The sequence below is a fragment of the Mus caroli genome, chromosome 4 (assembly GCF_900094665.2).
Source record: "Mus caroli chromosome 4, CAROLI_EIJ_v1.1, whole genome shotgun sequence".
In the NCBI taxonomy this organism is placed as follows: Eukaryota; Metazoa; Chordata; class Mammalia; order Rodentia; family Muridae; genus Mus; species Mus caroli.
The window spans coordinates 130,204,485-130,226,780 of record NC_034573.1 but is presented as its reverse complement, the minus strand read 5'-3'; the positions used below and the strand labels follow the sequence as shown (position 1 = coordinate 130,226,780).

General features: G+C 53.9%; 1 protein-coding gene across 10 annotated transcripts in view; it reads left to right on the top strand.

Annotated features, from left to right (window-relative positions):
* Positions 1-22,296, top strand: part of Arhgef10l (Rho guanine nucleotide exchange factor 10 like) — a 151,786-nt gene that overhangs the window by 114,607 nt on the left and 14,883 nt on the right. For all 10 annotated transcript variants that reach the window (XM_021159514.2, XM_029475993.1, XM_029475994.1 and 7 more), the window contains 4 exons: positions 3,950-4,036; positions 6,332-6,555; positions 7,540-7,694; positions 13,430-13,578. In XM_021159514.2, coding sequence (XP_021015173.1) covers positions 3,950-4,036; positions 6,332-6,555; positions 7,540-7,694; positions 13,430-13,578 — 615 coding nt within the window. The remainder of the gene's footprint in view (positions 1-3,949; positions 4,037-6,331; positions 6,556-7,539; positions 7,695-13,429; positions 13,579-22,296) is intronic.

The window sequence follows — 22,296 nt, the reverse complement described above, 5'->3', positions numbered from 1 at the left end:
TGAGAAAGGCTATTGCTCCTGCTGCCGAGCGAGCCCCACCCAATCAGGATAAAGAATAAAGCCTCGGAATACCTAAAGTTTATCTAATTCTTCTTTGAGATTTGATCACTTTTATTTTCTGTGTATGGACATTTTGCTGGCATGCTCTCTGTGTGTGTACCACATGCATGCAGTACCCACAGAGACCAGAAGAGGGCATCAGATGCAGCTGGAGCTGGAGTTACAGATGGTTGTGCGGTGCCGTGTGGGTGCTTGGAACTGAACCCAGTTCTTCTGCAAGAGCGGTCAGTGTCCTTAACGGATCTGCAGAGCCATCTCTCCACTCTCCCATGTAATCGTTAAAAGGAAAGTTATCCTGAAGAGTATGGGTTGCCTGGGCCTTTTTAAAGGGAAATAATGAAAGAGTGGGGCTTACCTGTGTGCCTTGGAGTGGAAGCCAGTGTCCGTGGAGGGGAGATTGTCTGGGTCGATCCTGCATTGTTTAGCCAAGGGTGGCCCTGGGGTGTGGCCTCTGCAGGTACACAGGCCACACCCAAGTGAACTGTCATAGGTCAGAGAGAGATGGTGGAGTCCCCGAGCAGACTTCTGTCTCCTTTGCCGTCTAGAACCGGGAGGATGAGTGAGGGCCCGTGTGTCTCCTCACTTGGAGCTAGAGGGCTCCAGAACACGTGGGCTGGCAGAGGAGCCCCACATCAGCTGAGAGAGACAGGCATGAATATCTATGGGTAATGGGCCTGAAGGAAGGGGCTCCTGGGGGAGCCGCCAGAGCCTGTCTTGCCGTATTTCCTGGGCTGTTCTAGCTCAGCCCAGCCCGCCTCCTACCTAGCCCAGACAGCTGTGCCCCATCAAGCGCTGCGTTGGCAGCCGGATGAATTAGAGCGGAGACTGCCAGCCTTGTCCAATTACTGAGGGAACAGATGTGCATGCAGGCGGCTGCCCAAGCTTCTCTCCCACTCACTCGGGCTCTCAGGTGGCCACAGGAGTGGGCAGCCAGCCCATTTCTTCCCCTGAGGAGGCTGGAGTTGGGCAAGGGAGTTGCTGGCCTCGCTTCTTTCCTGGGCAGACAAGACCTTGGCCTGTAAGTGCTCGGTGAAGTGTGTGTTGAATTCTGCTTTTCCTGGGGTTGAGAGTAATGCTGTCCTCAGAGCGGACAGCTGTGTTCATGCTGGGCTGTGCCAGACCCCCGTCTCAGAGGAGCTGGCCATTGGAAAAGGGCGAAGACTGGGAGCCTTCCTGCCAGAGTTGTTTCCTGGCCTGGAATGCCCCAGTCGTGTGACACTGGAAAGCATTGTAGTTCATAGTGTAACATCACGTCTTTAGTACCAACCAGAGAGACAGTTGAGCCCCCCCTGACTGGGTCACAGTGAGGATTAAATTGTATGGTTAAAGGTCTGGAGAGATGGCCTAGTGGTAACTGCTTCCCACACTAACAAGAACTTGATCCTTGCACTCATATAAAAGAGATCGGTGTGTACTGTTAACCTGTAGCAATCCCAGTGGTGGGGGAAAGAGACAGGTGGGGTTCCAGGCTCACTGAGAGACCCTGTCTCAAAAAAGAAGGTGGACGTTAGTTGAGAAAGATACCCAGTGTTGACAGTGTTGACCTCTGACCTTCAGACACTTCTGTGCACACATATGCACATGCAGTTGTGTCCGATGCACTCAAGGTTCAAGGAAGAGAGGTGAACATCCCAGCAGGTCCCCTGGGGGTTCCCACAGGCTGTGGACCACTGGAGTGTCTGAGGGTTCTTTTTGGGCTCTTGACTCCATTCCAAAGTAGGGGCAGCGGGAGGTCAGGGGAGGACATGCCACAAACCAGGCTTGTCTGAAGGCCACAGGTTTGGGAGGGTAGAGTGTGTCCATTTTGAAATGCTTTAAGTTTTTAAAATTACATTATTTATTTATTTACTTGTGGGGGCGCTTTCCATGGTGCGCATTTGGGTATCCATTTTCTTCTCCCCCGTGGGTTTAGGGCATTGAACTCAGGTTGTTGGGCTTGGCGGCAAGCCCCTTTACCTGCCAAGCCATCTCTCAGGCTCTCTGAGATGCTTGAGGCTTGAGTGCCTTGTAGCACTGGGGTTGTAGCCTGGCCCCACAGAGGGCATATAGCCAGACGACTTAGTCCTCAGATTCCTAGGTCGAGAGCCTCTGTTCTGATGGCCACCAGCCTACATTAGCCAGAACTGGTAATAGTTTGTTTTCTCTGGCTATAACAAAATACTTGAGGTTAGACACTGTAAAAAGAAAAGAGGTTTATTTGCCTCACTGTTTTGGAAGCTGGACAGCTCAAGTTCAGACAGCCCCAGTCCTTTCCCTGGTAAGGTCTCAGGGCCATAGCATTATGATAGCATCACATGTGGAGGCCAGTGTTTGGTGAGACTAGAAGGCAGGGTTCATGGTCAGGCTGGTTCGTTGGGTGACAGCTTACTCTCAAGGGAATGAACTGGGGTCCCATGAGAACTGCATTCATCTCTTCTTGGGATGATGTTGCCAGCATCTAATCACCTCCCTCTATGTCCTGCCTTTTAAAGGTCTTGCCCCTTTGCACTGCTACCCTGAGGACCAGGCTCCTAGCACACAGGCCTCTGGAGAACCCATTCAAGCTGTATCCGCTGACCTGCTGGCTGTGTAGTCACTCAGCTGTGGTTCATGCAAAGGGCTGAAGAATTCAATGCAGGCCCTGAGAGCCTCCGGGCTGCTGGGTGCCGGGCATCCAGGCCTGTGCTCCATGTTGTTTAGCTAACTTCTTCAGGCCCTAAGAGCATCCCAGCCAGATGTCAGGTCCCCACTTACATACGGGGAGCTGGTATATGGTGTAGGTTTGGAGCCGAGGCTAGCTCCATGCAAAGCCTGCCTCCTTTCTCCAGCTAGTACCCTGCCTCTCTCGTGTGCCTGGCTTCCTAGAGTCGGCTTCCTGTTACAAGCAAGCCTGAGGTCTGGACAAGTGTCCCTTAAGGAAGTCCATGGTTGTCACCACCATCTCAGACCCATTTCTGCCACCCACCTGGCCCACGGGAATTGCCGTGGCGATGCCTGCGTCTGGGCTATGACGTCATTGTCAGCCAGCACAGACATGGACGCAGAGGTTCTGGCTGCTTCTCGCTCAGTGTGGGACACTGTAACACTGAGGCCATTGTCCTGGGACTTCCAGGTAGAGAGAGTTCTAGTCCTGCCTCTGCCCATAGCATGCTGTGTGACCTCAAGCCATCCCTGTCCCCTCTCTGAGCTTCCGTCTGACTGCTACATGAGGAGGTCTGGCTCTCTCGCCCAGGATGGTTAGGAATTTTGGTTAGAGTGTCCCAGCAGAGCCGGACTTGCAGACTCTTCACCAGCAGAGGGCAGCACCTGTCTGGGAAAAGGCCCAATGTTTGTGTGTCCCTTGATACAGTACCTTCCAGCCTGGCTCACCGCCCTCTCTGTACTGTCTGGAGAGCCAGGCTTTCCAGATCAGCTCAGGAGACAAAGCTCTGAGAGGCCACCCAGCAGGAGGGAACGTAAGCAGCCAGTGGCACTCAGTGATAGGTGACTGCCGACCAAGTTCTGGTTTCCATGGGTTCCCTAGGCAAGCCGCCCAGGCCCCTGTCCCAGTGCATCCTCCTGACAGATACTGATGCAGATTTCCAGCTCCTCACATTTCACACCCCCCCCCCCAGCTTTATGGAACCTTGCAGGAGGCCCCTGGGGGTACAGGAGCGGGCACTCTCCTCCTGTATAGGGAGGGGGCTTAGGGGCTCTCAACAAACCTTATCTAGAAGCTGCCTGGTTCCAGAGCACTAGTCAGGCCCTTTCTGGACAGAAGGTTCTAGAAGGGCGATGATCCAATATGAAGCACAGGGAGCTGGGTGTGGCCTGTGTCACATTCTCACCTGGGGGCCAATGGGCTCAGAAGCCTGTCAGAGGTCAGGTAACCTCACCGATTAACCCAACTATACTGTCTCTGTCTCCACAGCTTGGGGGTCTGGTCCACAGTCCTGTTAACTCTCCCCTGCTGGGCTTCTCAGCTGTCAGCACTTCCCTTCCACAGGGCTACCTTTGGGTGAGTAGTGCCCTTTGCCCAGCTTGGGGTGGCAATGATGGTGGTGGTGGTGGTGGTGGCCTGTCCTTAGGATGGGGACAGAGAAGGTGACACCCAGGAAGGATTCTGAGAAAGTAGCAGCCCCATCAAAGGCTTCTAGGAACCTTGGGGCTTGGAGGTGGGTGGTAGAGCCTCATCCATTGTAACGGAACTCAGGGAGAGTTCGCAAGTAACCAGACCTCCAGGACATAGAAGAGTGGAAGCTGGGCTTAGGCCGGGATTTCAGAGGCTGGGGTCATAGGAGACCCGGGTCCCAGGAGGCCCGGGTCCCAGGAGGCCGGGGTCCCAGGAGGCCGGGGTTCCTGGCCTCACCCAGGGGCCAGGCATCCCCCAGCACTATTACTCATCTTAGTGGAGCTCCCATTCACTCCTCTGTTTCCGAGGTTCTCAGCAAAACCCTGACTTTCAGCTCTCTGCTCCTTGGCTGTGTGTGTCCTCTTGTCTGAGGTCTGGCTTCATAGTTCCTGGCCGTGCTCCAGCGCACACTCCTTCCCATCTCTGTGCATTTGTGCCTTGTCTTAACCTCAGACTGCAGTACAAATATTGATTGTTTTCCCTCACTGTTTCCCAGTTATCATCTAGCGCCTTGTGTATCTATTTATTTATGCGTGCATCCACTTACCCTGTCCATCTTTCATCTGTTCATTCATCCATCTTCCTACGCATTCATTCATCTATCCATCCTCCATCCATCTATCCACCCACCATCCATCCATCCTCCATCACTCATCTATCACTTATTCATCATCCATCCATCATCCATCCATCCATCCTCCATCCGTCCATCCATCCTCCATCCATCCATTCATCCATCATCCATCCATCCATCCATCCATCCATCCATCCATCCATCTATCCTTCCATCTATTTATCCATCCATCCATCCATCCATCATCCATCTATCCATCCATCCATCTATCCTTCCATCTATTTATCCATCCATCCATCCATCCATCCATCCATCCTCCATCCGTCCATCCATCATCCATCCATCCATCCATCCTTCCATCTATTTATCCATCCATCCATCCATCCTCCATCCATCCATCATCCATCCATCCATCCATCCATCCATCCATCTATCCTTCCATCTATTTATCCATCCATCCATCCATCTATCCATCCTCCATCCGTCCATCTATCATCCATCCATCCATCCATCCTTCCATCTATTTATCCATCCATCCATCCATCATCCATGATCCATATATCCATCCATCCTTCCACACACCCACTGACCCAACCACCACATGCATGCGTGCATAATGCACCTGTCCTTCCCCTGACAGGTATACCTTGCTTGGATGTGGACCATGAACTCAACACAAAAGTGAAACTGAGCAGGGCAGAGGGTTACTTTAAAGAGACCAGGGGCTCACTGGATACTGCTTGGGAGGCCTCTGCAGGGGGAGCTGGGAGCTGTGTGGGCTGCACCCACTTTACAGTAGCACTTGCTGCTTGGTTGCCTTTGGCCCTGAAACTAATTTGTTTCCTTGTGGCTGGGAGCAGTGCAGGGTGTGTGTGTGGACAGGAAAGAGAGAGTTCCTCTCCATCACTATCCCTGAGAGCTGTGTGTTGTGTGTGTGTGTCTGTGTATCTTTGTGTAGGTGTGCTGTGCGTGTATCCCTCAGAACTGTGTGTTGTGTTTGTGTGTGTATGTGTATTTGTGTGTCTATGTGTCTATGTGTATGTGTGTATGTTTCTATGTGTGTATGTATATGTGTCTGTGTACATGTGTATGTGTTTGTCTATGTATCTGTGTATGTATGGGTATCTGTTTGTGTGTGTATCTCTGTGTCTGTTTGTATCTGTGTGTGTATCTGTGTATATCTATGTGTGTGTGTGTATCTCTGTGTCTGTGTATGTGTGTGTGTCTCTGTGTGCATCTCTATGTGTGTGTGTTTGTATCTGTGTATATGTGTGTTTGTGTGTATCTATGTGTTTGTGTATATCTGTCTATGTGTCTGTGTGTATATTTCTATGTGTGTGTATGTGTATATGTTTGTATATGTGTGTCTGTCTGTCTGTATGTGTGTATATGTGTGTATGTATCTCCATGTCTGTGTATCTCCGTGTGTGTGTGTGTGTGTCTATCTGTCTATCTCCGTGTCTGTGTATGTGTCTGTATCTGTGTGTATCTCCGTGTCTCTGTGTGTGTGTATCTGTGTATCTGTGTGTGTGTGTGTTTGTGTGTGTGTGTCTGTGTATATGAGTCTGTGTGGCAGCCTGACAGCTTCTCCGGGCCTCTGCTTTTAGGTTGGCGGTGGTCAGGAGGGTGCTGGTGGCCAGGTGGAGATCTTCTCCCTGAACCGGCCTTCACCACGCACGGTCAAGTCCTTCCCAGTGGCAGCCCCTGTGCTCTGCATAGAGTATATTCCAGATCCGGAGGAGGAGGCTGAGGGTGCAGAGGAGAGCCGGGCAGCCACCGATCCCTCGGTCACAGTGCATCCCACTGTCTGCCTCGGACTGCAGGATGGCAGGTGAGGATGAGCAGAGACAGCTTGCCCTGCCAGGTAGATGGCTGCAGGAAGTCCAGCTCTGTGGGCCGCTAACCTAAGCAGCCTTCCCCAGCTCAGTGTCACCAGGAGGATGGGGACTGGAGACAGCCAATGTGTCAGGAGTGGCTTATGTCATTGCTGACGGCCCCCCAAACCTCTGACACCACTTCCAGGCTGTGTGTCCTTAGACACGCCATGTTGAGTCAGGTCCTTGTCTGAGGGGAAGCTCCCCCTGTCGAGGTGTTGAGTCTCAGGTTCCTGTAGGCAGTGAGGCTTAGTGGTCACCGCCAAGCCCGTCCCAGTGCAGGCTGTGTAGGTACAAGAAGGCCAGTCCCATCTAATCATGAGAAGACTGTCCAAGAGAATCTCCTTGCATCTCTGCTCTTCGCTGTGTCCTGTAGAATGAGATTGCGTGTCTTCTGAGTACCTACTGTGTGCCTCACACATGCTGAGGGAATCTCTCATAGTGACCTTGCAGCCTGGGGGCTATCCCTACCCCCTTCTCCCACACAAGGAGGAACTGAAGCCAGCATTCCGAGGAGAAGTAGTAGAAAGACACACTGACCTCCCTGCAGTCCAGGCTGGGGCTGTAGCCTGGTGCCCAGTCAGGGCCTGGACTTCGTGGGGGAGGGGGGTCTGGGGAATACCTTTAATTTTAGTTTTGAGTCAAGATAAATTTCAATACAAATGTAATACAAATTAACACCATTTCAGGGGAGCTAGAAGTGTGGCTCAGTGGGGAGAACACTTGCACAGCTGACATGAAGGCTGGGTTCCATCCCTGGAACCTCAAACTGGACATGGTGACCCGTTTCTGAGGTCCTAGCCCTTCCAGGACAAGTACAACGAGTTCCAATGTGTCCTGTGACAGAAGCCAGGGTTCCCGTAGGAGAAACGAGGCCAGGCAAGTGAAGCTCCACGCAGGTTGGTGCCCGTGAGTCACAGTGATACCATCTTTCCTTCCAGCATCCTGCTGTATGGCAGTGTGGACACGGGTACCCAGTGCCTGGCCACCTGCAAGAGCCCAGGCCCGCAGCCTGTACTCTGCCTTCGTCACAGCCCTTTCTACCTGCTTGCCGGCCTCCAGGACGGGACCCTCGCTGCCTATCCTCGGACCAGTGGTGAGAACTGGTGGGTGGGTGGGTATGGGGTTGCATCTGGACACCAGGTTGAACCTGGATCCTCTGCTAAGAGATTAAACAATGCACACCAAGGAGGCGGTGCTGGAATTGGCCAGCCTCTCAGTATGGAGGGGTTCTGAGACCTGATCTTCCCATATGGGAATCCCCGTAGGAACAGGATGCTTACCTCTCTGTCCATAAATGAACCTGGGGGTCAGTGCTCCACGGGCAGAGAGACTGGGGGTGGTCTTGAAAAGACCTGGCCTCTTGCTCAGGCTCCTCCCTGTGGCAGCCGTGTCCCTTCTTTGCACCTTGGGCTCTTCTTTTGTAAAATGGTGCCCCCTCTTTTGGTTCTGGCTAACTGAAGCAGCTCAGAGTGGGCCTGGCCCAGGCCGGAATGGGTGCTGAGGAGAGGCACCACCTTTGAGCTGTTTTTTAGCAGAGCCATTGCTGGCTAAGTCACTGAGTCTGAAGTGGGAGGGCAGCAGTGCTCTGCTGCAGTGGTGTGTGCACAGTGCTCCCAGAACAGGGTCAAGCATGTGATGTCCCCTCATCTCAAGCCTCAATGGTACCCTGGAGAGTCACCTCTGTTCCTGGCACCAGTGTACTGAGCCTGGGGGCAGGGGGCAGGAGGCGGGGTAGGGGGGTAGGGAAGAGAAGCACAGGTTGTTCATAGCCCTGTGAGTGCCATGCCTGGTCCCTGAGCCCCCGAAGCTCAGTCAATCCCAAGGGGCAAGCAAGGAGGCCCCAGGGCTCCACAGCACTGTCCCCTCCCCCCTCCCTCGCGCCAGCTCAGCTCAGATCTGAAGGCTGCGTTATCCTAGCAGCCTGTTGCAGGGCTATAAACGGATATTTGCAATGAGGTTTTTTTTTTCTCTTCCCCCTACTTGGCACTATGTTGGTATTTTTAATTAGCTTTTGATAAGGCATTTATAGTTTTTAATTAAAGGGGGAAGAAGGGAAAAGAATCCCTCTTACCATCAGACGGAGCAGAGCGTGTGTGTGAATGTAAATCCTGGCTCAGATGTGCTCAGGTTTAGACAGGAGGTTCTGAGGGACCACCCACCCTCGCGTGCACCCAGGACACCGTGATTCTGGCTTCATCCAGCCCTGATGACGCAGGGGAGTGCTTAGGTGGGTGGGGGTGGGGCTGCTGTAGCTAAGGACCACAGCAGTGGCTCAAACAGCGGGGAGTTCAGGATCAAGGCCCATGCTAGGCTCTCTGTAGCCTCTTGTGGGGACACCACTTGGGTCTTCACAGTCCTCAGGAGGATGTCTCCCTGGTCACGCACCTTTGGGTCTCTATCTCCCTTTTTACAAGGATGCCTGCCGCTCTGGGTTAGGGACCAGTCCAGGTCCACTAATTACATCTGTAGCAACTGCTGTCTCCAAGGAGGAGTACATTCTGAGGGATCAGTACAGGGTCAGGGCTGCAGCTGGGTGGATTTTGGGGGAGACACAGTACAGTCTTTGGTGGAGTTTTGGATTTAGCCATTGGTCTTCAGCCTGAGGATGGAGCCTGCTAGCTTGTCAGAGTACTCTGCGGGGTTTTCCACCTCATTTCCAGGGAGTCTGCCCTGCAAACATTTGCTCCCCCTGATATGCATAAACACCTATTGTATGCTGTGAATACACTGGCCAACAAGACAGACATATCTCCTGCCCTTGTGAGGTTTAAAGTCTACAGAAGAAGGTCAGAATAGCCATGTCACCAAGCAGGAAGGACTCCTGAGGTATGATTAGAGTCCCTGTTAGTGTCCGGTTACCTCATAGGTTGGGGTGAGTGGCTGGGGCCTATCCAAAAAGGTAGATCCTGAAGCTAAGAACTGAGAGAGTGAGGGCCAGGCAAGTGACAAGTCGAGGCAACAGCATTTAGAACAGAAGGCCAGAGGCAGGAGCATGGCTGGCATCATGCCCCGCCCCGCAGAGAGCTAGGTAAGGTTCCGGGGTGAATAGTTGCTCACAAGAGCCTTGAGTTTGTCTCAGCCCATTGGGAAGTAGAGGGAAGCATTATAGAGTTTAGGCACTGGCCCCCTTGGCAGGAGGCTGGGTACGCCTGGCATCACACCCTCTCTAGGATCCTGTTCTCCTCATGTCTGGTTTGGCTATGGCTGTCATGGCTTCTGAGAAGTCTTTCTTTCCCTGGGTCCCCAGCCACCCTGTGGTGCCTCTAAGAGGTGATTCCCAGCAGCTCTTAGAACCCACGGCACCGTGTGATCTAACAGAGGCCTCAGGGTCCCCTGGGCTCAGGAGCAGGGCTTTCTCTGGGCTGCCCCTAGGCCAGCCTCAAGTTCCCCTTCCAGAGTCCCCCTGGTGGCCTGGGGTGTCTGGGATGTGAATTGCTTCATCCTGGAGCTGGTGTTGGATGAGATGTTTATGCTGAAGTGACAATCTCCTCCCTTGTGGGTTGGGGGTGTAGACAGAGAAGGCTCCATACGCAGGTTTCCCCAGGTGTCTACAATGGATACCCCACCATGTCCCCAGTGTGGACCCCTCTTAGCCTCAATGACTTTCACTCTGTGTCCTGCTTCCCATCAGCAGCCAGAGCTGGACCCCTGTGGAAGCCCAATAGGCTGTGTCACCTGAGGCTGGGGGAGGAGGATGCTGGCACCCTGAAGGTGCCTTTGTTGAGACAGGCTTTCGTCTCTGCTGACCGGCTATGCAGCTTAGATAAATGGGCTGTCACCCAGGGGCGGGTGTGGGCCCGGGAGCGCAGGTTCTGGACCGCGTGTGGTTGCTTACAGCTTCCCGAGGGTTGGGAAGGAAGGGAGGGTGAGTGGAGGGGACAGCCCCTCAAGCCCTGCCCAGGCTCAGTGATTACCTTTGTCGTCTGTGAAGCTGGTATATGGGGGCTGGAAGGACCTCAGAGAACCATCTGTCAAGAAAACCCAAGTCCCAGCAAGGTCAGGGTGCCCCCTGTGGGCTCTGGCGGGGGCTCCTGGCCAGTGTCCACTCTGATAGAAATTTATATTTAATTCCTACCACAGTTCCTTGCTTTAGAGGGCTTCTGGGGACACCAGCTTGTGAAGCTGGGACTGTCAGTATAGGTATGACCCTCAGGACTTTAGCCGCAGTGACGAACTGTCCTTGGGTGGCATACACAAGGATCTCTTAGCCATTGCTTCTGCGCCGTTGGAGGGACCATGACTGCCAGCCTCCGAGATGCAACCCCAGCATCCTTTGCCCAAGTCTTTTCCACTCCACCACCTGAGTCACAGTGGCAGAGGCTCTGGCCGCTGGCCACAGACACGCCTCAACTCCTGTCACTAGGGGGCGCTCAAAAGCCTTGCATTTCCCTGAATCGGGTGTTCTGGTCCAGGGTCCCATTTCTACGGAGGCCCTGCTGCCTGCTGGTCACCTACACCAGTCCCAAAGGAGAACTGGTAGCAGGGCATGGATGTGGCCAGGCCAGACCTAGCTCTGGGTTTAAACACTGCTTCGCCCAGCCCGGCACTCCTTGGGGGAACTCGCTCAGGTTTACTACTCTGGGCCTCTGTTGTCACCTTTAATTAAATGGTGCCAGCTTTGGCTTCTGTAGACTGTCGGGAGCCAGCGAGCAGGGACGGCTGTGTAGCTGTGACTTGGGTAATTGAACTGACAGTATGTTAGTTATAAGTCAGGGCTAATGACAGTATCTGCCGTGCAGGCTTGTGGGAGTTAAAGAATTCGTTCATGGGCAGAGCGACAGGCACAGACTTGGAGGGGACTCAGTGTTGACCAGTGGCACTTTTTACTGGTGCCCCATTCTGTGTTGGGTCAGCATATACACCCCCTTGGCTCCTTACAGCATTCTGGGGCGGGGTGTGCATGGTCATCATACCCATTTTAGAGACGAGGAAACAGAGGCTCAAAGAGGTCAAGTCCCTGTGCAAATGGACATGGAAGTTCAGAGCCACAGACTGCTCTGGCCTGGCTAGCTTGCTCTGTATATGTTTATACTCTGAGCTGGAAAGAGTGGTATTGTGTATTGCGGAGAGGGCTCCCCAGTTTTTTTTTTTGTTTGTTTGTTTGTTTTTTTGTTTTTTTTTTGGTTTTTCAAGACAGGGTTTCTCTGTGTAGCCCTGGCTGTCTTGGAACTCACTCTGTAGACCAGGCTGGCCTCGAACTCAGAAATCCGCCTGCCTCTGCCTCCCAAGTGCCAGGATTAAAGACATTCGCCACCACGCCTGGCTCAGTTTTGTTTTTGTTTTTTTTTTAAGAATTATTTATTTTATGTATGTGAGTACACCGAGACTGTCTTCAGACACACCAGAAGAGGACATGAGATCCCATTACAGATGGTTATGTTTTCTGGGAATTGAACTCAGGACCTCTGGAAGAGCAGTCAGTGCTCTTAACCACTGAGCCATCTCTCCAGGCCCCCAGTTCTTAATTTATTAGCTAGGCTTGGATTATAGAAGCAACGTTCAGGGGAGCCTAGAGTTGGAGGGCATGCTGAACACATGTGGCCAGAGGACAAGGCGAGGAGTTTGGTGGCTTCCCCGTATAACCTGGTCTCCTACATCTCTGGGGACAGCCGTTCTCACACTTGCCACACAGCAGCGGGCCCAGGAGGGCATGCCTGTGGCGAGTGCTTTGTTTTCCTCTTGGGGACCTACAGGAGGATGAGGGGGTTCGGGGCACCCAGCAGCTAATTCTCTCTTTTCTCCTTGGCCCCAGTTACTGTGCCCACTGCTCTAAGGCAGCGTTTCTCAACTGTGGGTCACCACCCCTTTGGGGAGTCAAATGACCCTTTCACAGAGGGTCACATACCAGATGTCCTGCATATCTACAATATGACTCATAACAGTAACAAAATTACAGTTATGGAGTAGCAGGGAAAATGATTTTTGTGGCCAGGAAGGTCATTTCAGCACGAGGAACTTTATTAAAGGGGTGCAGCATCAGGAAGGTTGAGTCGTAGGGCGTCTTATCCCTGCCCTCCAGGCCTTTCACTGGGTCTCAGCTCCCCTTAAACCTCCTTCCTGCCCAGCAATCTGACAACCCAGAGCAGCCACTGGGGCATGGTACGACTTGGGATGTGTCTTGAGATGAAGGCACTGTCCAGCCGCTGTGTCTGCCAGGGAGTGGTTCTCAGTGAGCTGGGCGTGGTTGGGGGCGTGGTTGGGGTGGGGTGGGGGAGGGACTCTTTTCAGGCCAGGCTGATGCTTTGGTCTCTAGCATCAGCAGTGGGGGCTGCACACTCTCAGGGCCTTTCCCCTCTCCTCCAGCCCCCCTGTATCTGGTAGCATCTGTGGAGGGAAAAGGTCTCGGGTTTGAAGGAAATCGTCACGCTTTTCAGATGAGTTGTGGTCTTGGCAAAGTCCCTCCCCATCCGGATGGGGACAGTAAGACTCTGAGAAGCTTAGGCAGGTGTGCTCCTTAGAATCAAGGCCATGCTGGTCACAAGTCCCTGGACTCTACGATCCTTTGCCTCCTGGCAGGTACTAACGTGGACGTTGCCTCTCCCAGAAACCCCTGTGTCTCTGTCCTCCACTTCTAATTTTTTCCCTCAGTGCTTGGCATATCAGCTCATAGCGATTGGCCGTTGCTGTCTCTACCCAGTGCAGCGTCCCAGAGGGCAGAGCCTACACCTGCCCCTGCCTGTTCTCAGCACCAAGCGGGAAGAAGAGACATGCAGGGTGGTCCCGGAGCAATGGGGGGATAATGTCAGGCACCCCAGTAAAGTGAGGGTGAAAGACCATGGGGAAGGGTGTATGGAGCCAGCCACTGACCTGTGCCCTTCTTTCCCATAGGTGACATTCCCTGGGACCTGGAGAGCCCTCCCATGTGCATAACTGTGGGCCCAGGGCCGATTCGCACACTGCTGAGCCTGGAAGATGCTGCATGGGCCAGCTGCGGGCCGAGGGTCACTGTACTAGACGCTGCCACTCTGCAAACTCAGGTACCCATACCCAGGCCTCGTCTGTCACTGCTGGGTGGAGACACACCCATCTGTGACCTCTGCCCTTTAAACAGAGGTGTAGCTGGAGGCCCCTGGGTCCTGTTGCACCCAGTTGTAGGCAAAGCTGTGTTGTCTCTGTTGGGATGAGGGCCTGGCTTCATGGGCCGGCTAAGCTCATCGACCCTACCTTGCTACATCCTATGTTCTTTCCTTAGTGGCTGATATGAGCTTCAGTGGCTTCCCAAATGGTATTTTGGTGACATTTGCCATTGTTGATTCGTTTGGGTTATTGATTGATCAGATATGGCGCCAGAGCTAGAGGGGAGCCTGGAAAGGTCCCCAGACAGGAAGGCTCCTCTGGCATGCCCCCACGTGCGGGTTGTTTTCTTGTCTCTGTTAGGTTCTCTGCCTTGGGCACCTCTAATCTGATGATTGATAGCTCAGGCGCTAGGCAGAGCTTGGTGCTGTTCGCTTGTAGGTAGTCAGGGAAGGGGCCTGGAGGACTCAAACCTCACTGGAAAAGGGGGAAACTGAGGCGCGCACACACACACTAGAAGTCCTGGAAGATGTGACCTGCATTCTTCTTATTGTATGTTATGTCCCTACTTTTCCTGAAGGCTAGAGGTGAGTGAAGCCACATGAGTTTGTGGCTAGTCCTTGTTAGCCAATGAGCGCCTTCAGGCTGACCCCATGGGAATACTGGCTTCTAGTGCATGAAGGATGGCTACTCCCTGGGTCCTGTGACTCCCTGTGGGAGGCAGAACCAAGAAGTCTGTAGGTAACCTCGGTGAGGAGACTTGAGACAGCCTCAGGAGCCAGAGGCCTGGGAGAGCCAGTGTGGGGTCTGACACAAAGGCCTGAGAACCAGGGAGGCACTAGAGCAAAGGCCAGCTTCAAGCTGGCAGTCCCAGGATCCCAAAGCGCTGGGGTTTCTGCCTGGTTCCAGGGGTGACAAGACCTTCCATCTGTCTTAGTTACGGAGGCAGAGAGAAACCCTCCTCTCTCAGTTTTGTGTGCCGAGGTGATCACTGGACCGCGGGAGGGAAGCCTTCTGTGTGACTCTGCTGCTTACAGCTCAGATCTCCCCTCCTACCAGACACAGCCAAAGTCACGTGTGACCAAACACCTGGGCACTGGGTGGCTCAGTCAGGTGACTGTCTGAGGTAACACTGAGTGAGCGGTGCTGAAGGAGCCACAGTGTAGGCCCGCACTGGTGGGGGGATGTAGCAGACATGAAGGAGTTGGATGACTGACCATGTGACAGCTCCTTAGCAGGGGAGGCTTTGTCTTGTGAGCCACATGGCAAGTTGTGAGACGCTTGTCCGTGTACGTGTGTGTGTGTGTGTGTGTGTGTGTTAGTGCGTGTGTGTGCAATCTTGGGGGTCACTCCTTAGGTTGTATGCACCTTTATTTTCGAGACATTTTTCGAGACAGAGTCTCTCAGATCCTGGAATTCATCAACTAGGCGAGACTGGCTGGTGCTGGTTGTGATCCTCAGGGATCTTCTTGTCTCCATCCCACCTTGACCCCCGTACTGGGATATAAGCATGTGACTCCCCTTCTAAAGTACGAGTTCTGGGACTTGAATTCATGTCTATGTACCACACCATCTCCCAAGCCCCATGCTGTCCTTTGTAAAGAGGCTGCTGGGGGCTCCTGGCTGTCACCTTGGGGTCTGTCCCATTCAAGAGCTAATTGGACATGACACTGAGGACCTGTGACCTCCCTGGTGCTGCTGGGCAGTGCCACAGTGACCAGGTGGTGTGGCCAGTGAGAACAGAGCCCCGCTTTCCTGAGCTACTGAGGGGTAGAGTGGGGAGAGAAGCAGGTGGCTGTGACCACAGACCTCTTCCTGGCCCCCTGATGTGCCCTGGGGCACCCTTATTATGCCCCTTCCAAGGCCTTGGTTTTTTTTTTTTTGTTGTTGTTGTTTGTTGTTTGTTTTTTGTTTTTTGTTTTTTAGAGACAGGGTTTCTCTGTGTAGCCTTGGCTGTCCTGGAACTCACTCTGTAGACCAGGCTGGCCTTGAATTCAGAAATCTGCCTGCCTCTGCCTCCCAAGTGCTGGGATTAAAGGTGTGCTCCACCACGCCCTGCACTCACCTCTTCTGTCTCATAAAAGGACGGTGAACAAGCTTAGCTGGCACGCCAGGGTCCTGTGGTCCCCAAGAGCCGTTCCTGCAGAAGGCTTTTTCAGGGACAGAGTTTGGGGAGCTGAGGATGGCGGCTGCTGTGGAGTTGGGGACCGGACTTGTAAATGGGGAAGTTAGGCTCCTCTCACAGGTTCCCTGACTGTCCTGTAGACTTGATCAATGGAGGCTTAGAGGGGAGAGTGGGCAGGATTGTCACTAGCTGTAGCTCCACCTCTGGCCCAGCCACTGTTGCTCCATCCCTGTCAGTAGCCACCCCCACCCCCCTTAGAGGAAGAATAGTTTGTGAGGAGAGCTGAGATAGGACCTTGGCTTTGTTTTAGCTGTGCGTCGTGACCTTGGGTAGGTCTCTGAACCTCTCTGTGCACGGTTCTTCTTATTTGCCCAGTTCCCTGACTTTTGGCTGTACGAAGCCTAGTGGGTCAAACTGCTTGCATGGGTGCAGATGTCGGTGGTGTGGGCCCTGTCAGCCTCCATAGGCAGTACACGCCTGTGGGCCCCTCTCACTTCGTGGGAAGAAACTCCATCCCCTCCTGACCCAGGAGTGTAGGCTGGGCACAGGGGAGGTTTGTAGAGCTGGCATGGGCTGCTCTCCCTGAGTTCTGTCCCTCACCAGCCAGTGTTGTCTGCCTCTGGCCAACTGTCCCAGGGCTCCAGGGACCTCCTGGCTCCCAAGAGGCTGTCATGATTTGAGATTAGTGCTGGACCAGCTGCTCTTAAGGCAGGGTCAGCATGCTGACCTTTCACCTGCTCTGGACCCCTGGCCAGGAGGTCTCCGCCGCAGGGGCTGGAGAGCCAGAGGGAGAGCATTCCTGGGCAGCCGGGAGGCTTCTCTGCAGATGGGTGGCATCTCGCTTGCCCCTGCGTACCGCATGCACAGCAGTGGCTCAGTTACAAGGTCGCACCATGTATATTTAATAGTGCCTGGATGGAGGGGAGCCGTCCACCCCAGCATTGTATGCTGGAGCCAGCTCCATCTGGCTGCTGCTAATGACCGCAGACTCAGCCCTGGGCTAGCTGGCGCCAGGCTTGCCCATGGGTCCCTGGTGGGACTAGCCAGTCCTGTGGAGCCTCCAGAGCGTGCACACAGTGCAGGCTTCCAGGAGAGCCTTCTGTGTCACCTGCCTCATGCAAGCTCCCCCAGGCTTCAGGAGGGCTGCGGGGAGTGGGCAGCCAGCTAGGTGGGTATCACAGCTGGGAGTGGGTGTCACAGCTGGGAGACCTGGCTGTGTGATTCTTGGTTCTCCATGGCTGGGGCATGAGGTGAAGACACCAGGGTTCATCTCGCTGTCTCCATCCCCAGGAAGTGACAATGGACTTTGTTGGACCCAGCCTGGACTTATGTATTTTACATATATAAACTCATTTCCTCTTTAAGCCACCCTCTGAGAAGAGTGCTGTTCTCACTTCAAAGATGTGAGAACAGGCACAGAGAGGTTAAGTAACTCACCCGAGGTTACACAGCTGGAGAGAGGCAGAGTCAGGGTCTGAGCACAGGCCTCATGGGTCTTAATTCCCAGGCTGCCTGTCTCAACCAAAAGGAGGTTCTATCTCCTTCGGGAGGCACCCACGTATCACCCTGGGGGGGACCAGATTCTGTGCCTGTATCTTCCAGGTCAAGGATTGCACCTTGGTCACCCTGTGTCTGGTTCGTTGGTTGTGACAGCAGATGCCCATTAGCGGACAGGTCCTAGTGAGCAGGTGTTGGGTGCAGAGTATGTCACCCATCTCCGTGTCCTCAGTGTAAGGCACTCAGGGGACCAAGATGACTGAGACCTGGCCTCTGCCCTTCAGGAGTTCAGACTCTGCTGTGGAGAGACACCAGGGCTATGGTGTTACCTGACATGGTGAGGTAGTGACGTACCTGGAACACAGGGAGGCAGGAGCAGTGTCAGCCCTAGCTAGAGGGGACACAGGAGCTGGAAGGTTGGGATGAGGGCTGGGCTAGGTTGGGGAGGTCATGTGTGACATGTCACAGAAGAGAGTAACGAGGTTTTATTCACTAAGAAAAAAGCAGCAGAGTTAGGCCAGATCGGGATGGCTGGAGGCGCACCAGGTGGCAGGGCAGAGGGGGCCAATGTGGGAAAGAGGCCTCTGAATGCGGGTCGTTTCCATCGCCCACTTGGCTGGGTTCCTGCCTCCGCCCTGACCTTGCTCGGTTCAGGCCCCGTGGAGCTGGGCCACTGCTGCCTCTGGCTTTTACGCCTACCAGCGATTGCTTGTTCGGCTCCTTGATCCCAGCAGAGGCAGAAGCGAGGCCTGTTAAATAATAATGTGGCTCGCCAGGGCCTGTGTCAACACGGCGTTCTCTGTGTTCATTATCTGCATCGTCACCTTCAAAGTCTAATCCAGTCAGTCTGGAGTTCACTCCGGAGCTGTCGCTGGAGGGAGAGCCCGCTGTGGGGTGATTGTTGCATCTTAATTAAAAAAAAAAAAAAGCCCGACTGGGGACAGCAGGCCTGAGGCATGCTGGGTGTGCTCTCCTGGGATGAGGTGGGGTATCAGGCAAGCCTGCATGGCCTGGGGTCTCTGCCTCCTGCTCATGGGACAGGGAGGGCGGTGGAGTCAGGGCAGGGCTACGGATATCCTTGAGTTGTTAGATCTGTATACTGCTGCTGAGAGATGAACCAGCTTGGTGTGTATCGGATGGGTATCAGTCGGGAGCAAGCCCTCTTCTCCTGTTGTATTTTAAAAGGTTTTCAATTATGTGTATGCACGTGTGTCTTTTGTACGGGTGTGTAACATGGGTGTGGGTGCCTGTGGAGGCCAGAAGACCCCCTGGAGCTGGACTTAAGGCTGTGGTGAGATGTTTGATATGAGTGCTGGGAATTGAACTTGGGTCCTCTGGAAGAGCAGCGGGTCCCCATCCTACTCTTCCTTCTCTTCTCCTCCTCTTTCCCTCCTCTTCTTCCTTATCTTCCTTTCCTTCCTCTCCCTCCTCTTTCCTTCTTTCTCTTCCTCTTCTTCCTTTCCCTCCCCCTCCATTGCCTCCTCTTCCTTCTCTTCCCCCACTCTTCTTTTTAAATTTTATTATTACCAGGCCAGGGGCATGCGCCACAGTGTGTGTGTGTGGAGGTCAGAGAATACTTCCATGTACTCAGTTCTCTACTCACTCTGTGAGTCTCAGAGTTTAAAATCAGGTCATCGGGCATGTATAGTGAGTACTTTCTCTGAGCTATCTTGCTGGCCCTATGCTTTTCTTTTTTTTTTTTTTTTTTTTTCCAAAGTTTACCTGCCCACCCAGCCACTTACCCTCTGTTGGCCTTGGAACAGGACAGCTCCTCCCCACAGCCCGGCTCCTGCTCCTCCCTACAGTCTGGCTCCTTCCACAACCCGACCCCTCTCTACAGTTTGGCTCTTCCCACAACCCGGCTCCTCCCATAGCCTGACTCCTCCTCACAGCCCGACTCCTCCCTACGGTCTGGCTCCTCCCATTGCCTGCCTTTGCCCTCTGCTCTCTCACAGGCACAGCAGGCTCAGAGGCTCATGGCTTCATGGAGGGGCTCCTGAGGGCAGGTGCAGCTTGCAGGCCAGTGTGATGCGGCTGTGGTCACTTTCTCTGCACAAGAGGTGACAATGTGGGCTAGGGGAGGTTTAGATGCCAAGGGCCAACCCAGGCATCCTAGGAGGAAGTGTGAGACCAAGGAGGTGAGGACACACCAAGAGAGGGTGGAAGTGGAATGAGGGGCTGGTCTCCTGGTGAGCAAAGATAGACCCCGCCCATAGGGTGGCGGTGGCATTGTACCCTCGATCCAGGTTTGCATGCCCATGGGACATAGGAACTGACAGATGTACTACTCAAGGGCCTGGGGCCCCCTAGACCTGCCTCAGCACCAGCCTTAGGGGTTCCTACCTCAGCTCCGATGCCCAGAGCTCAGTCAGTGGCTTGGGTATAGTTTTTATCTTGCTGGGAATGGAGCTGGGGTCCCCACACATGCCTAGCAAGTGCCAGTACCACTGAGCTATACCCCCATCCCTTGGATGCCTGGCCCTGGGGTCTTCCTCCTGTTGTCTCCTTAGTCCCCAGTGCCTAGGTGTATGATAGAGGGTCAGAGCAGCAGGGGGCGAGCACACCAGTTTACTCAGGACTTAAGTTCCCAGCTGGAGAGCACGTGGGCCCTTCTGGAAGCCACGTGTGCCCTGGTAGTCTACAGTCCACCCTGCTCATGTACTGACCCCACCCCTGGACCATTGAGCCTGACAGAGAAGAGATCTCTCTGGGCTCCTGGACACCCCACAGCCCCTCAGATCCTCTCTGTACACCCCATGCCCCCAGGTCTCTCCCCCAACCCTTAATTTTCATGTTATCGCCCAAACTTCGTTTGCATGCATTAACGGTTGTAAATCCGTCACAGCTCTCGACATGGCATGAATAATACATCGCTGGGCTGTATTAGTTTCCCGTCTCCCATCTTATTTATGACACAAAACGGGTGGGAATTCAAAAAAAAAAAAAACCCGAAATCGAGGCATGCGGCTTCTCCCAGTAATGCTATGCAAATTGGCACGGAGAGCAAAATGAATTCCCAGGTTCTTGTAGCACCTAGGGACCACTCAGTGGAGTGCCCCGTGTTTGGGTCCCTGGAGCACGTGGGGTCTTGGAGTCCTATGGTTCCGTGGAGTCAGCTCAGTCTGGTTTTATCTTAATATATATTTTTAAATCAGCGTTTCACTGTTCTTATGTCTTATCAACAAGGAGCTGGCGCGCAAGCCGTGAGAGGTCGATTCGCTAAAGATAGCAGGGACTTCCCAGGAGTTCAAAACGAGCGTTTCTTAGTAGCGGCAAGGATTAGGTTAGACTGGCAGAAGAACTGCTTGTGTGGGAGGTGTTTTGTTTTGTTTTGTTTTTGTATGGGAAGGTGTCTTTGGGCGATTCTGCTGTTCCCTTCCCAGGATACATGGCAGAGCCAAAAAGTCAGCCATGAGGGATGGCCAGTTGATGGCCAGTTCAGCTGACTGTGCCCAGGCCTGGTGCTTGTTAGGGCAAGGGGCCGTCTTCTGGCCTCTGGGCAGGAGCTTCCGGGGGACAGAGTCTTCTCACCCGGAAGAGCTCAACTCTCTCGGCCCAGTATTTGCCCTCCCATGGGAAGGTTTGGTCCAATAGAAAGATTTTCAGAGTTCTGCAACATGTTTAGAGCCACTGGCTCTGGGACTTATCAGAAAAGATGGCTCAGGCAGGGATGGGAACTGGAGGTGAAAGGTCATGGCTGGGAGGTGGAAGACAGAGGAGAGGGGACAGATGGCAGTGAGGAAGGGTCAGATACCACACAGGTAGTTGACCAAGCCCTGAACCCACCTTCCCATCACTGCCGGGGTCCTGTCTTCCCTCCCTGGGCCTCCCCCACCTCCGCCAATCTCCAAGGTTTCTGAGCCTATGGCAAAGGGAGAGAGGAGGCAGGGACCCAAAGGGCAGCTGCCCAGCCATCTAGGACCTGGCAGGAACACAAAGCCACAAGCACTGTACACTGGGTGGCTAGCCTAGCTAGTGGCATGGGACCACATGGCTTCAGGCCCTGGGTATCCCACAGCCTCCCCCCCCCCTCCCCTCTCTCGGGATGGCCTGGAGGGCTGAGTCTCATGTGTAGTGCTTTAGGCCTGCACCTGCTGCTCGGTCCCTTGGCATCAGGTCTGGCTGAGGCTCTAGTTGTCTGTAAGCCTGGCAGCTGGGGTGGGGGATGCTCCATGGGGACTTCTGTAAGAGGTGTCCCACTGGTCTCTAGACCTTGTTGGCATGTGCTTGGATTTTAGATTTGGTGACTCAGAGCCGAGCTGGCTGGCTCCACTGTCTTTGCTGATTAGTGCCTCAGTTTCCCTCCTGCAAGGACAGGGACGGTTGTAGAACCCACTGGGACTCAAGCTGCACCTTGCATATTCAGCTCCCAGAGCTGACTGAGGGAGAAAGTGGAGAGGGGTCCTCTGCAGTCTGGAGATTCACTCGGAGAGCTGGGGCTTTCCAGCACAGAGTGCAGTATGGCTCTCCTCCAGAGCCCTGGCCTGTCCTCTCCACACCTTGTGTCTCACTGTCCTTCGTGGGATGGCAGGTCGCTGTGAGGAGGGACGCTGTCCAGCTTCCTCTTGAGTCCTCAGATGGGTGGCAGGGGTCTGGGCACACATGCATAGAGCCCACCCACATGCCAGCCGTCAATTTCCGCAGTAGATGGACTCCTCATACAGGGTGTCTACTGTGTACCTTGCTGGACCTGGGCTGGCCACAGGTCTGGTCTCAGCAGCTGTGGTGGGAGACTTCTCCCTGGGTCTGTCTTCACCTCTCTTTTCTTGGATCTGCCATGGCTCCTTGGCTACAGGGATGTCATGGTTGAGCAGCAGCTCAGGATAACCTGGAGCCATGGGAGGATCAGAGTCAGACAGAGGGAGGAGGCGGAGTGAGGAGCAAGGGGCCACAGACGAGGAAACGAGCAGAGGGGGAGGAGGCACAGATGTGCCTATCCTTACATCCCAGGGTGGGCACTGGGCCCAGCAGAGGCATTGTCACTTAGTAACCTGCCTGTCTTAGTCAGGGTTTCTATTCCTGCACAAACACCATGACCAAGAAGCAAGTTGGGGAGGAA